This window comes from Mytilus edulis, chromosome 7, assembly GCF_963676685.1.
Source record: "Mytilus edulis chromosome 7, xbMytEdul2.2, whole genome shotgun sequence".
Lineage (NCBI taxonomy): Eukaryota > Metazoa > Mollusca > Bivalvia > Mytilida > Mytilidae > Mytilus > Mytilus edulis.
In genome coordinates this window covers 7,103,890-7,120,606 of record NC_092350.1, presented here as the reverse complement: position 1 = coordinate 7,120,606, position 16,717 = coordinate 7,103,890, and the positions used below count along the sequence as shown (strand labels likewise).

Here is a 16,717-nt window from a genome sequence, read left to right as displayed (position 1 = left end):
TAAGCAACACAACGGAGCACCTGAGATCACCCCTAGTTTTTGGTGGGGTTCGTGTTGTTTATTCTTTAGTTTTCTATGTTGTGTCATGTGTACTATTGTTTGTCTGTTTGTTCTTTTCATTTTTAGCCATGGCGTTGTCAGTTAATTTTTCGATATATGAGCTTGACTGTCCCTATGGTATCTTTCGTCCCTCTTTTGTGAATATTTACCATAGGAATATATACAACCTGTCAATTGAGAAGTCCTTAAAATAGATTATTAAAAAGTTTTCTTTTTTTGTATTCATATAATTTTTCTCCTAACGAAGTCGAAAATGTTTTTAAGATTCTACTACCTTTCGAAGTTTGATAGTGCACAAGGTAATGTTTCACAAGACGGGTTATAACGTTGTTACACTAAATCAATTCAATATGCATTAATTGATATTTTGTCTTGGATGCATACTTTTTTTCAAAATTATACTTGGCTTGCGACTAGCTTTAGTCAGAAACCTTTTTTTGTAAGTTGTTTTGCATTGGTACCATTTGTTATGTCGGAACCACTACTGCATTCTAAGCAGTATGAGTTTTGTTCATTGTTGGAGGCCGAATAAACACCTTAAATTACTGACTTTTTCGCCGTTTGAGCTCTCAAGGGTAGTTGTTATTCTATATAGGCAGCGAAAAGCAGCTACTTATTTTGGCATTGCCTAATCTTCCATACAAACGTTCAAGTTACTTATATATTTTGCCCAAAAATGCTTATCCAAGATAAAAATTATTAAAATAAGCGAAAGCAAATTTTATTTAAATTATAACAGTAAACGAAAGAAAATATTTTTTTTTATACAATTCTTTAAACATTTGAAAAGCAAGGTATGCAATAAAATAAAATATACATCATATATACAACTATACACACAAAAATAAAGTAAAATGAATTCAGTCATTTAAATTTTTCATTGAATGCACCTTTTCATAAACACAGTTCTTAGAGTAACTTAAACCAAACACTTCCGCGGTATTCAAACTAACCAGTTTTTGACTAGTAAGTTCTTAGCTTAAAACATAAATGGTGCTCCTATATTGATATAACAAGTCGATAATTTCCATCTTACGCTATGACGTATAATTCATGTAAGTGGTGCTTGGTACTCAAACTAAACTAACACATTACGATAGTATAGTATAATATCAGCCCTAGAGTTTACTTAGGGAATGAATCTTACAATACTAATAAAGTCACAGGACTATTATTTCATGGCTTGTTATGTGCTGTATTTCCATCGGTGTATTACTGATTTGAAGCGACCATCGAAAATACTAATTAATAAGTGTTGTCATATGAATTACAGTTTAACAAATGTTAAAAGTAAAAATGTAGTAAAATAATTTTGCAAAGGATGTCAATGGAATACAATCTCATTTGTTTTCAAAATTAGTCAAATTCCCTCTGAGTAGCTTTTCAGAGGTCAGGCATTTAAAAAAAAATTAAACTTACCTTTTACCGTTACCGATAACTGATGCAAGTCGAAGGTTTATCTATTCATATCTCTACAAACATTTTGCATTCACTAATGATAAAAACACTGAAAAGTTAAAAAAACAAAAAAAAAAACAAAACAAAACAACAAAACAACAAAAATACATAACTCAAAGGAAAATTAAAAACTGAAAGTCCTTTATCCAATAGCAAAATAAAAAGTTCAAGGATATAAAAAAATTGGATAATACAGAAACTTTTATAATTGCTGAGATGAGAGCGCAAAGCAAATACAGTCCAAATAGCTTCACATATAGCTTCACATATGTTCAATTCTTAGATGTGTTGACAAAGCTGAGAAAATAACAGATCAGACTGAATCTCGGATCCACCCAAATGACTAATTAGAAATATCAAAACATTTAAAGCTGTATTGCTTCTGGTTTGAAATAATCTATTAAAAGTATATAAAAAGGATATAGATCACATGGATTTGATAGACATATAGAATAAGTTGAATGAACGCAAGAAACAAGTAAACCCTAATGGACAAGTTATGCAAGTAGAATGTGCTAAGATAAATCTTGTATTCTTTCTATGTAAGTCATGAATAAACAGTAATGCAGTCACAAAAATGGTGATTGAAAACATAGCCGCTAATTTTAAAACTTTCACTCAGCGAAATCAAACTTAATAAATGACAAAAATAAGATATCTAATTCATATTTACATAAACCTTGATGTTTTGTTTTATAAAACTAAAATGTTCACACAGACAATTGGTATAAAACTATTTATACAAGGTCCGTATAAAGGAACAACGATTATGAATCTTTCGTGAGAATCTTCAAAATTCTACGATAAACTAAAAAGGTCGACGAAAACCTTGAAAAGTCGATGTATGCATTAACTTATGAATTGTCCTTTCTTATATTTGGCTGGCTAAACAGAATATTGCGGGTAAAAAATACATTCAATATCGGAGAATTATATGAACTTTTAAAATACATTGGTTGCAATGAATTGCATTGATTTACCAGTTAAATAAAAACCGATAGTTTAACATGTTAAATTAACGTAGTTCTGACGTCGTACAACAATAGGCGTTGTCAAAACGTCGATAACGGCGAATCAAAACAAATCGTGAATGCGTAGAAAAAAAAGATATAGTTTCTTACATGTTTTACATTAATTTCCTTAAAAAAAGCCATTTGCCAATGTAATAAAAAGAATAATTAAATAAAGAATTCAAATAGTTAAAAATATTCAACTCGTGACCGAACAACACTAATAATTAACTCATGCGCTACGCGCATTCGTGAATTAATGTGTTGTTCGGTCAAACGTTGAATATTTTTCTCTATTTGAATTCTTCGATTTGTTATTCTATAAATATTATATGCATCATGGGTAACAAAATAACCATTACAATCGAAAGAAAAATATATTCAGTAATAAACATTCAAAAGTAAAAAGTTGTGCTATAGAAAAACAACATAAGCAGAATTTATATATCTACATATAGATCTTTCATGATGAAACAGTACAACATGTTCCTTCTCAGTCAGTATTTTCATTTGTGTATAATTAAAAATTTGCATAAACATTTGCAGACTCCAGATGAACATGCAAAGCTTCATAACATCTTTTATATTCCTCCTGCAAAACAAAATGAATTTTCATAATGAACGAAAAATATGATGAATTAATAAACTAATGATTATATAAATATTGAGTATCTGTTTGACAGATAAATGCGACCAGACATGATCGCCACATATGAGTATAACAGCTAGTTGATCAGACAATTCTTTAGTTCAAACGCTACATACATTTTCAGATTTTTGATTGCAAAGTATCTTTTTTTGCCCGACTGGATTTTCCTCTTTTTGATCATGGTGTTGTTTACTTTACTTTACTTTATACCAACTTGAGATATTTTGCCGTGTGTGTCATGTTGTTCAATTTTTAAAATTGAATCTCGTTTATATATGTTTCCTCTAATATATACCAACAGTTACATTCGCAATAAACTAATCGGTAATTTTCACATCTGATTATACGGTATTGCTTTTGCTTATTATTGAAGGCAATACGGTGACCCAGAATTACTTAAATCCGATTCATTTAGACTATATTGGAACATTTTTAGGAATATGGTTGTTGTTTCCTTGTTTTCTCTTACAATTGATGTGATTCCATCGGTTTTAGTGCGTAACCCGTTTTTGTTTTCTCTCAATCGATTTATGAACTTTTAACAGCGATATACTACTGTTGCCTTTATTTGGATAGCTGTCTCAATGGCAAGTAAACCAAATCTTCTTATTGCATATGCTAACCCCCAAAATAATCAATAATATGTTGATCAAAATATTTGATATTCCGATAACACATCTAAAAACTAAAACAAACTATGATACATCAATGACATTCTATATTCATGTTAGTTATAAGCGTGCAACTTAGTTATAAGCGTGCAACATTTTATTAGTACTTACAAAGTCGGTGAAGAACTCCGAACGCCTTAATTGTAGAAGTCTCACAAGTTGGAAGATATCTGCGTTATTATCGATCTGCATGCTGGACACGGCATTGGTGAAAGCACAAAACAGTCCACAATTCTTGGCACCGTCACTGCGTTAACAAAATAGCAATTACATTAGATAAGAAAAAGAGAAGTTTATAAAATGTAAATTACAGGTGAAAAATATATAGTAGTACATGAACAGCTGTACTTATGACAAATGATGTTAAAAGAACAACAAAACAAAACAATACAAACCAAAACACAAAAATCGGATTCTTCTGCAATCTTAATATTCGCAACTTTTTTTTTAATCTGAAAGGTCCCGATTCAGCAATTGATTACATAGGTGATGTCCATCCTTTTCATTTTCTTATTATTAGTAAGAATGTTTTTTTTTACGTATGGCAGTGACTCAATATGAATAAATTAGAGATTAGAATTTGAATTTACATAATTATTTCATCCAGCATTCTAACCTTCACCACTGAGCCAAATGGTTATTTTTCTTTCTTTCCAAAAGTATTATCGGTTATGTGTAGTTTAATATCAGTATGATGAGTTTATTTGCAACCATTGGGTCAATGCCACTGCTGGTGGTGTTTAAATTCAGTTTAATATGATCATCTCAGTAGTCAGCACTTCTGTGTTGACTTGAATTATCATTGATATGTTTATAATTAACAATAAACTGTTAACAAAACTTTGAATTTTTAAAATACTAAGGCTTTTCTACCTCAGGAATAGATTACCTTAGCTGTAGTTGGGCAAAACTTTTAGGAATTTTTGGTCCTCAATGCTTCGTACTTTATTTGTTCTTTTTAACAATTTTGAATTCGAGCGTCACTGATGAGCCTTTTGTAGACGAAAAGCGCGTCTAGCGTTAATATAAAATTTTAATCCTGCTATCTATGATGAGTTTCTTTACAACCACTGCGTCGATGCCACTGCTGATGAAGTTTTAATTCCTCGAGGGTATCATCAGCCCATTAGTCAGCACTTCTGTGTTTACTTGATTCATATCATTGATATGTTCATAATTATAAACTAACTCTTACAAAAACTTCGAATATTTTAAATATTTAGGCTTTTCTATCTTAGGAATATATAACCTTAGTTGATTTGGCAAAACTTTTAGGAATTTTTGGTCCTGAATGTTTCGTACGTTATTTGATCTTTTTAACATTTTTGATTCGAGCGCCACTGATGAGTCTTTTGTAGACGAAACGCGCGTCTGGCGTCAATATGAAATTTCAATCCTGGTATCTATGATAATTTATTATCCGTTTCATATAATATAAAAGCAACTATTTAAGAAGAAAATATTTGAAAGCTTCACCTTAGAAACAAGCGAATATTTTTTTCATACCTGCTTACAACTGTTATCGGATCATTTGACATAGTTGCACGTGTTGAAATAAGGTCAGCAAGTTTACAGAGTACAGCCGGGTCAGGTATACTTTTACATATGACTTGGAACAATACTATTGGTCTCGGTTTGTCATCCTATAACATAATAAATATTATTTTATAACATATTTCCGATTATGGCTCTTTTATGTTAATTTTTTGTTACTGCTCCTTAACCCCGTGCATATTTGAGCTCTTAACTTTTGATCTCGAGCATAATATTATAATATATATATATACTTATATCACTTAAGGTTACTCAGAAAACTTGTTGAAACAGTTTTGTATTAAAATTTGAGGGTAGTAACAATATGTAAACATACATCTATATAACTGTTTGTTTTAATTTAAACTTTAATTATAATGCTCCAGTTTGTCCAAAAAAATTGTAAGTCTTTTTTTTTAGAAATAATAAAATCTATCGTAGTTGTATCTTACCTTTTTAGAGAGAACAATGGTTGCCTCTGTGATGTCATTTTCTTCTTCTCTTCGTGCCGACATCTTTATGTTGAATTCACCAATGGTTACATTATCCTCTGACTGTGAGTACACTAGGTCAGCCTTAAACATTATAAGTATGAGCATGTTGTTATGTATCATGGAAATAATACAGACAGTTTACACAAATAAAGACAGAGATATGGAATATACCTTATCGTAGAAAATATGATGAACAAACACCTTTAATCCTCTTTCTTAATTCTTTATGGTTGCATTTCGTGTGCCAGAAAAAAAATTCGACACCTGGAAGTCTATGACGTTACATGCTCATCAAGAGCGTCATTGACGTCATGAGAGAGGCTTTTAAGAATTATACATCAACCTCAACTGCATAAGTAGAATAATACGGGCAGTGAATTGCGCTATGTAACTCAAAGGAGGAGGAATGCATACTCTAACTATATAAAATTCAAAGGTCAGCCTTAAATATTATAAGTATGAGCATGTTGTTATGTATCATGGAAATAATACAGACAGTTTACACTAAAAAAGACAGAGATACGGAATATACCTTATCGTAGAAAATATGATGAACAAACCCTTTTAATCCTCTTACTTAATTCTAACTGGTTGCATTTCGTGTGCCAGAAAATAAAATCGACACCTGGAAGTCTATGACGTTACATGCCCATCAAGAGCGTAATTGACGTCATGAGAGAGGCTTTTAAGAATTCTATATCAACCTCAACTACATGAGTAGAATAATACGGGCAGTGAATTGCGCTATGTAACTCACAGGAGGAGGAATACATACTCTAACTATAAAAATTCAAATACCAAGGCCAATAAAAAGTAAACGAGATCACTCTTCATTTATAATTCAATGATACAAATCAGTATAAACTTGATGTCGTACCTCTTTGTTGTTGTTAATAATCAGTACAATGGTCGAAGAGATGTGGTCTCGTATCATTGTCCAGAAATCTATCTTAGTATCTGGTAATGGTAGCTGTGTGGTAATGTAGCCAACAAACTTGGTGTAAGACTGGAATACACAATTGTAACATTTGTAAAAATGTAACCAAATGAAATGAAGAAACAGTGAATTAAAACAAAACGTATATCCTACCTATAAAATTGTATACTGGTATCACTTGAGTTTCCCGATTCACTCGGTATGTATATGAATTCCTGGTGATTAACGCAATGGTATCAAAAGAAACCTTGTATATAATGCTATGACTTTTCAGTTCCAAACGTATTTCTTATGTCATTCCTTTGGAATCAGTTTTAATACAAGCCCTTATGAGTTATTAATTCCCTGTCAAAAATGTGTATAGGGAATATAAGAGACAAAACAGAAGCGACAGAATCATGTATGTTATCAAAAGAAATAGGTTGGGATATAACGCATACATATAGACATCAGGTTGTCCCTATCGTCGAGTAATACAAACAATCATAGACGTATTATGTAAACCTAATGTATATACACGAAGTTTTAAAGATTTGAAAATAAATCTCTATTTCGATATAATTTGAAAATGTGAGACAGTGAATGTATACATGTATAAAGTAAAATAACAAAAATACTGAACTCTGTGGAAAATCCCCAATCAAATGGCATTATCAAAAGCCCAAATATACCAAACGAATGGATAACAACATATTGTTAAATTAATTCGTGACTGGATACAGACATTGTTTTATGTAGAAAATGTGGAAAATAGTTTTTAAAACTATCACATTGCTTGAGGATGATATGTCATTTTCTACTTGTTTCAGCATTTTATGTTTGATTTCGTCAATGTCGTGCAAGCCATTGTGCAATGCATATATATATATACCAGCGTTGTTCTCTTTGGTTTCAAACACGAAAGCAAATAGTTTAAAAAAAAAAAGATAAGTTTTGACGTGTTAGGACTAATAAGGAAATAACCGAAATAACGTAAACTACATAGCATTATAAAACTTACAGGCACTTGTACTGCATTGATATAATCAGATCTCCCTTTCCCATAGGATACAAGATAAACTCGTTTATCATCCACTAAAAATCACACAAAAATATACTTATGGATGAGGTAACAGTAGTTTGCCGCTTTTTACTAGTCATTAATTGATTTAAGGCAAATCCGGGTTGCAAACTTAAGCTGTATATGGTACTCACATATTATATTTGATACTCACGTTTACCCTAATAGTGATGTATGTGACGCTTGGCTGATATGATATTTGTTTTTGTGAAGTATGCTTGAATCATACAGTTTTAAGTTGTCGTTTGCTAGTTATTATATAGACGTTCACCACAAATTTACTTTACTTTTACTTTTAAAAGAGGGACGAAAGATACCGAGGGACAGTCAAACTCGAAAATAAACTGACAACGCCATGGTGAAAAATTAAAAAGACAAACAGACAAACAATAGTACACATGACAAAACATAGAAAACAAAAGTTGTGGAAACTAATGTTTATATTACAAATATTCAAAGATTTGATTAGTCAGAATTATAAAGTCACATATTCTTAATGTTCTTATAATTAGATCCACCAATATTAACTAGTCACAATCATATTGACAAACTCTTTGAAAATATGGTATTATTTAAGGGGAAAATAAAAATATATATGCTTAATTGAAATGAAGGAAAGTAGATTGAAACACACAAACATTTGACTGTCAATATCTTTCGTAATTAGTGTTTTTACTTAACGATTCTCGTTTTGAAATTAATGGTCATATATTTTGATAGGTTAATATAGCTTGATGTTCGGTGCTACACAAGGCTCCGTGTTGAAGGTTGTACGTTGGCCTTTAATTGTCTACTTTTTAAACATTGTGACTTGAATTGAGAATTGATTGTCACATTGGTACTCAGGTCACACGTTCTTATTTATATTTCCTATAAATTTCGATACCCAATTACAAGTATCATACCATTTAAATGACATTTTACATACTTCGGAAAATAAGACGGACTGAACTTACTTGGTAAAACATCTTTGTTTCTATTTTTCGCCAAGTTTGTTGTACTCATTGCAGCATTATGTTGAGTTTGATTTTGCTCATCCTTCTTAGCATTTAGCATCTGAAGGAAAAATCATTTGAATGGCTATTTTATTTTTCTTTATAAAAAACATCAGTACCGTATAAAAACGTATGATTCTCATTGGTGCATTCATTCTTAATGTTTCTAGAATAATAAAGATTGGAAAAAACCCACACAAAACCAGAAAACCTACATTGATGAACAGCAACTGGCCAAAGTTGCTCTGGGGATTTATTAACTTAGTAGGTAATGCAGTATATGACTATGAGATAGGATACCCAATGTTGATGTAATCAAGAAGAAACAAAAACAAATATATATATATTTTCTAGAATGATTTTCTTTTGATAGTGTAACTTTTTATAAAGCTAGAATTCACAATTACAGCAAGAATTAAAGTGTTCAAAAGAATGGTTATCACTTTTTTTATTACTCAAAGCACATAATGAAGTAGCGATGTAAACAATGCGGTATTATGTTTTGCAAAGAAAAGAAACTGAATTGAAATTATCCTACCATAGAACCCTTAAAGTAGACGCATTATATATAGTCTTAGAATGGTATGCCTTGCAAGGAAAATCTTAATGCTAATTATCATCTGTGATTAATATTGTTTTAATAAAAAATAAATAAGACAAAGTTCAATCTGATGATAAAGTATTTTATCAATAATGGACAAGCAAGGCAGATCATACGAAAATAAAGCAATATAAGACTTTTACATATTACACGTACCATGCTTTACTGTTACAGAAAACAAAGTAATCTAGCAAAGTGCATTCTGTTACATGCAGTATCACCACAAGGCAAATATTCCTGTATAGACTTATCAGGCACAATGCAATACTTGTTCTTTGTTGTTACATAACATTAGCGCCAAAAATTTAACCAAAAAGAGATTTCTTAACATTAAAACGAAACAATAACTAAAGTTATAAGGCAAATAAAACGACATGAAATAAAGTTTCAATGTAATATGAAGATGCATACGCATGCAATAAAGAAACACATCACATTTATCTATGATGAGTTTATTTACCTAATAATTCAATTACAAAAAGCCTAAATTCTATCATTTTTAACCAGTTTTCTTTTCTGGAGGACATTGAATTCCACTTAGAAATGTAGATAATTTCTTATAAAATATAAACATAAAAACAAATGCACAGCCTATTTCACAAACACAAAATAAAATCATAGGAGGAGATGGTCTTACTTACAGAGGATGACAGACCCTTTATTTCTCTTACATGTTGTTGGAGGTCCTAAATAAGGTTTAATCGAAATAAATAATACAAGTAGCTTACTGTCAGATTTCCATCATATATAAAACATTGCACCATTAGATAAACTGTATGAGAAAAATTATGACAGTTTTTTACTTGTTTTGTTTTAAAGAAAACATACAAAAGTTGTCATGTTGTGATTATGTAGCTATATCTGTATTTGCTATATAGTTTCACAAATGTAATTTCAAATCCACACTGAACCATAAAAAGTAGGTTTGAACCAACAAAACATTTTAAAATGATGAGTACCTAAAAATAAGAAGATGTGGTACTATGGCAAAGTATTGATAGTCTATTGCTTTTGGATTTGATGCGACTGTCATACAAGTGTGAGGTTTAGCTAGCCATAAAACCAGGTTCAATCCACCAATTTCGACATCAGAAAATGCCTGTATCAAGTCAGGAATATGACAGTTGTAATACATTCGTTTGATGTGTTTGAGGTTTTGATTTAGCCATTTGAAAAGGAACTTTCCGTTTTGAATTTTCCGTTTAGTATTTTTGGGATTTTACTTTTTGCGTTTTACGTTCATATGTAATTTCTCGTTGGGTTGTAGTCTTAATAACATATATCAAATATACAAAAAAATCTGTAATAACGCACTTGATTGTGCGTCTGAATACATGTCAAATAATCTGTTTGTTTATAAAATTGTTATATTTGTACCTTGAATTCTTCGTCCAGTCTTTGATGATTGACCGGTCTATTATCTGTCGAAATGCTCATCCACACTTCACTAAACTTGTCTTTACGAATCTTTGTATCTTTCATAGTGAAAGCTTCCAGAAGGGTATAGTGTAAACATACGTACTGGTTCTGTTATGATAATAAGACATGTCTTTATAAGCCTTTGTTAAAATACCTGAAACACTGTAACCCGTCTCTTATTTGTTCATTCCGTTGATGCGTCAAGAGAACCTTTGTTCGTTCAATTAAAATGCTATTTCTAAAATACTTTGAGTAGTTGTTCGAGGCGTATCGATTCCAAATTGCAAATTGTACATTTTTTCGTCCGATTACGCATCAAATGATTACCAAAATACTGATTTGTATCATAAAGACAATAATCAACGCTTTTTGGCTATCTTGTGGCTAACATAATTATGTGATTTGCTGAAACCTTTAAGTCCATATTGAAATTAGGTCAACAAACAAAAATGAGACTTATATGACAAAATTCAGGTTAATCACTTAATACTCTTTTTAAGGTCAAGGAGCAGTAAATGGGCTATGTTGCAGATTTTGCTAAAATTTTGCTTACAACCTTGGCTTGGTAAACTACAACTGAAAATCGAAAAAATAAAGCATTTATCTCTTTTATTATCTGCAATATTGCAGATTTATTTCTTTTAATATTGGTGAATATTTGTATAAAAAGCACATAAAATCGACGAGAAAACAGATAAAATTCGTCTTAAAATCGCCAATTCTCTAATTCTACTTCATAGATTTTTCTTTAAAAACTATGAGTTGTTGACACATACATTTCTGTTTTAATGATATAAAATAATCATATGGTCACCGACGTCGAATTTTGTCTAAAATTCCATTTGTTACCTTGTTGGTAGTGAAAAACATAGTAAAACACGATTTACGGCCTGCAACGCGGCGACGTTACGATCATGTCGACGTTTTATTAGATTTCTTTTCACAAAGAACTTATCTTTGAATGATGTATACCGTAAAAACGCAGTCGGTGACCCTATCTTTATTTTGCATCGTTATAACGGAAATTAATGTATCAACAACATATAGCTTTTTAAAAAAAAAATTATGGAGTAGATTTAAAGATTTAGCGATTTTAAGACAAATTTTTGAACGTTTTATGCCGATTGTAGTGCTTTCTGTACAAATGTTCACGAATTTTGAAAGAATTCAATCAGTAATATTTTCAATGATATATGAAAGAAATGCATTATTTTTAATTTTGAGTTGAATTTCATTGAACCAGAGTTGGAAAATTTACTGAAATCTAGATCTGTGACATAGCCCATTTACTGTAACTTGACCTTAATTGTACCTTATAGCACACGACGCAGTATGCACATAATACACAGAACGCACAGCATGACTGTGTTCTTTGTAGCTATATAGATATAAGACGATGTGGTATGCGTGCAAATGAGACAACTCTACATCCGCGTCACAATTTGTAAAAAAAAATAATAGGTCAAAGTAAGTACATTTAGCCATTTCAAACCTCTATCATTTTTGTCTAATAATCCATTTGTTACCTTGTTGGTAGTGAACAACATTATAGAGAACAATAACCCGTTATAAGTATTTTACAATATCAGTCTTTATTATTGCTTCAGACAAGACAAATCCTCTAAAACCACACACATTCCACGTCATAATGCATTAAGTTTAAGTTTGAATAAACACAATGTGTGATCTAAAACTTTTGCTATGCATCCCCTGTCATGTATATAGAACTATATTGTCTTGCATGAAATTTGATGTAAACAAAGTTTTATGATCTACATCTATATATAGTGTCAGTTTTTACCGCAGTTTGAATCATATTCATCCGGCTGTATCTCATTTTCTTCAGAAATTTGAAAATGTCAAGAAATCCTGTAGTTCGACCTTCCTCTAACAGAGCGTCAAGGGCAATATAAGTTCCTGTTCTCCCAATACCAGCACTGCAATAAATAAACAAATCATAAAAATGACAGGAGTATTAAAGCTTCTTCAACAATTGACAGCTTTTCAAGAACGTTTTCTTCCTTTGTTACAAGCTTCATTTGTTTAAGAAAACACGTCTTTATTTTCTATTCGATAAATAGATAAAACTTCATATCGTGAAATAGTTTATGTTTCGTACATTAAATTTGCCTTTGTCCCCAGGGTTTTAATAAATGTATAATGTTGTTAACCACTAGATCGTTTTTTTGTGTTTTGTGTTGTTGGTTAGCTGTCTTTATTTCTTTTTCATTTATTCATAACTATTTTAAGGTAATTATTTTGACGCTAATTGCATTGAAACTTACTAGTATTAAATAACTGAAAATAGATTTGACAATTTTTACCTGCAATGAACCAACAAAGGTCCTGAATGTCCAGCTTTGGTATCAGACATCACATGCCTATGAAACAATACAAGATACAATGGATCTGGCGTCCCATGATCTGGCCAAGCTGTGAAATGATATTGAGTTATTTTACGCTTTTTGCTAGTCTGAAAAATTAAAATGCATTGAAGTAAATGTTAGTATCGATATAAGATAGTTTTGAAATACATATACCAATTGAAGCCAGAATTGCGGGTAGCTAACACAAAGAAAATAACAAAAACTACGTTACTCCAAGGAAAACACAAATGAACAGAATGGCATAATAAAAAATCTACGTTTAATCTTTGAATCACCAAGGATAAAAATGAGTGTGGGTATATGTTTACATGGACTACACCTATGGAGCAGTAACATGTATTGCATAACAGAACATTTTTAAAACAACCAGAGGCAATTTTACAGAGTATATATAAATCGATGAATTTCTATAAGTTTTTCTTTTTATCCGTGGCATTTTCCGAATATTGGGCAATACCTTTACATTTGGGGTTGACCTAAACTACATTCCATGTAAACTTATCCATACCTTATAGCTTTGCAAACCTAATTAACAATTTTCTTATGTTTTTGTTACAGACATATTGAAATAAAACGAAATTTATCCCCATTACACCACAGTTACATCAAATATATAAGCTTCCTATTCTTGCTCCTTTTTGAATCTTCCATATTCTACAATATTCAATATTCCGCTTGTGGGAATGAAATCTATACTTAGTTAAGTTTCTTACACATTGTAAAGATACGCTTTTTTCCAAAAGGGACTGTATTTGAAATCATCCAAAATTTTCTGATTTCTATGACGTTTAAAAAAGGACTTGGACTAGATACAGAGTTTTTTTTTATCAAACTATCTGTAAGGACTTTGTCAATCACTGTATTTCCTTTCGGGTTAAGTTCATCAATTATGCAGACATGTTTCTAATGTGCTCTGATAATTAGCTTACAATACACATAAACAAAGCAGAAGCAATTTGACAAAAGTTCTACCCATTCGTAGTGTTTTATTTTATTGCTAATTAGCTTCCCTAAAAATAATACAATATAATACCTTTTTGTCTTCAATTGTTATTTCTCTTGTGACATATGCTGTTCTCTCCTTTTCAACATTAAGACGGATGATCAGATTTCCAAGGACCATTTGTTTACCACCACTAGGCCAGTATTGTTCACATTTAATCTATTCATAAAGAAATCAACAGATGGTATATTCTTTTTCATCAAGTAAAAATTGAACACGATTGATATATGCAGGTAGTCTGATCGTTTGAAACAATAATTTTATTTCAAATCTAAAAAGCCTCGGTAAGTTATCTTTATCTTTAAACGGTAACTCCCTTTAAACTTAAGATGAGTCGGCCTCAAATCTTAATTAAGTTAATTGACATCTAGTAATTGACAATGATGACAATGAAAAATTGCAACACAAAAGTTGATTTCAACTTCCAAATTGTGAATTGTGCATTTTTATGTAGCAACTTTCCAGAAGCGCATTTATTACTCTAACGATTTTCTTGATATAGGATTGCTGTTCACTGTATCTCTATACCTTTGTAATTTGGTTTGTGAGAATAAAGATAAAGATATATATATATATTTATAGATTATCGTTGGTCATCTCAACGAGATTGATTTTCTCGCTTGAGCTGGTACAGCGAAAGTGAGAACAGCAATCGAGTTGAGATGACCAATGATAATCTGTTTATCGCTATTTTACCTATGAGGACGTTGTCAATTTCATGTCAATTTCGCTAGCAACGCCACGTGGCCTCCTTAGTTTCTAGCGATAATTTTTCCATCTCAAGCGAGAAGCACGATATGAAAATTATCACAAAAAAAGATCAAAAGAAAAATGCACAAAATAGCGATAAATATATATATACACACACGAAAGCTATTTGAACCAAACGCTTCAAGTGGTGTTGTTAAAATCATTCGTCAGAAAACTAAACAGACACCATTACGAGCTTATTGACCTTTATTGAACATCTGTTTAATAGATGACAGCGAATATGCTACAACTGTCGTATCACCAAACAAGTCCGTTTTCTTTAAATGTAAATAGTGGCACATTTGGAGCAGGATCTTCTTACCCTTTGAGCCCAAATGATATAACACAAGTTTCTAATGGGGTTTCTGTTTCTCAAAATTCAGTTTTCTAAAATATTTGTGGTGTTTTGTATGTTCAACCTTAATGTTTGTCTTTTGATAATTTTCCATTTTGCTTTGGCATGGCGTTGTCAGTTTGTTTTTAGCTTTTGATATTTTTCGCCTATGTCACACAACATATCTCATCATTTTCATTAGCCTGTTTATTTGTTTACGTAACTAATTTTACCTTAATACCTTCTACCAAGTTTGTCAACATTACAATTTGATAAACATTTTCCTGCCATATCATTTTCCAGTGGTCAGCCACTGTAGGTTTTATTGGACCTGTAAATCAAAGGTAATCATAATGATGTCCTCTTTCTTGTAGAGTTGTTTTGATGTTTGGATAATTTAACTTATCAGATAATCTACATGTATATGTGTTTCTAGCTTAAGTAGTCAATAACGTTTGTGTGCAAAGATTTAAGATAGACGTCGAAGATTTTATATTTACATGCTTTTTTTTCTTTAAATGGTTCTTCTATTGCTGTTGTTTTCTTTTTTATGTGTAAATTATTATCTCTCTTTATTCTATACGTATAGATTTTACATATTTGTAATTGAGTTAATGTGTTTTGTACTTGTTTGTTGTAGGTAAAACGTTTATAAATTATTCAATTGTATTGCATATATATGTAATGCAAACGAGGATGTCGAAGTTTTGTTTTACATAACGGTTGTTTTCAATTCGTTTCATTGGTTGGTAACGTATGATTTGTTTTCTGTTTTCCTTGAACTCGTCGTGTTTAAAAAATTTAATTCGGAGTTCAGTATTTTAGGTTTACTTTTTAACAATGATCGTTTGAATATAGGTAAAAGTAGGAGGTATGTCCAAGACACGATGTTGTGTCGATATCAACGATATCGATGATATCCATTCGATATTGATACATGACTAATCGTATGTATGTTGTTATGTCCACATCGCCTGAATCCTCTGTCTTGAATGTTGATATCGCATAAATATCGATAAGCATTCCATATTCCGAAACCTCTGTCTTTGTTGTCTATATCGACGATATTGAATCGATATCGACATACATTCCACAACTTGAACAACGGCCTTAAACATCTGTCTTGGTTGTCGATATTGTCGATATCGATGATATCGAATCGATATCGACAAACATCCCCTTTTTCATTTAACAATACAATGAATTTTATACAATGAACATAAAAACGCTAAACGAGCAAAGTAAATTTGAAATATTTTAAAATGAATTGACATTTTGACACAATTGACATTTTGTCTATGATGCTGTTTTATATAAATTTCTATGTTGATTATTAAGTAATAAAACTACATGATA

The 16,717-nt window shown here is 31.0% G+C and overlaps 1 protein-coding gene across 2 annotated transcripts in view; it reads right to left on the bottom strand.

Moving 5' to 3' along the window:
• Positions 1-765: 765 nt before the first annotated feature.
• LOC139529834 (uncharacterized) overlaps positions 766-16,717 on the bottom strand; it is a 67,342-nt gene continuing 51,390 nt past the window's right edge. The window contains exons 18-30 of one of the 2 annotated variants that reach the window (XM_071325746.1): positions 15,595-15,692; positions 14,308-14,436; positions 13,212-13,360; positions 12,689-12,824; positions 10,846-10,995; positions 10,110-10,154; positions 8,829-8,928; positions 7,813-7,886; positions 6,753-6,881; positions 5,834-5,956; positions 5,355-5,491; positions 3,960-4,095; positions 766-3,120 (exon numbers count right to left, since the gene is read on the bottom strand). In XM_071325746.1, the coding sequence (XP_071181847.1) occupies positions 3,049-3,120; positions 3,960-4,095; positions 5,355-5,491; positions 5,834-5,956; positions 6,753-6,881; positions 7,813-7,886; positions 8,829-8,928; positions 10,110-10,154; positions 10,846-10,995; positions 12,689-12,824; positions 13,212-13,360; positions 14,308-14,436; positions 15,595-15,692 (1,478 nt within the window). In that variant the 3' untranslated portion in view covers positions 766-3,048. The remainder of the gene's footprint in view (positions 3,121-3,959; positions 4,096-5,354; positions 5,492-5,833; positions 5,957-6,752; positions 6,882-7,812; positions 7,887-8,828; positions 8,929-10,109; positions 10,155-10,845; positions 10,996-12,688; positions 12,825-13,211; positions 13,361-14,307; positions 14,437-15,594; positions 15,693-16,717) is intronic. The other variant, XM_071325747.1, reaches the window with a different exon arrangement.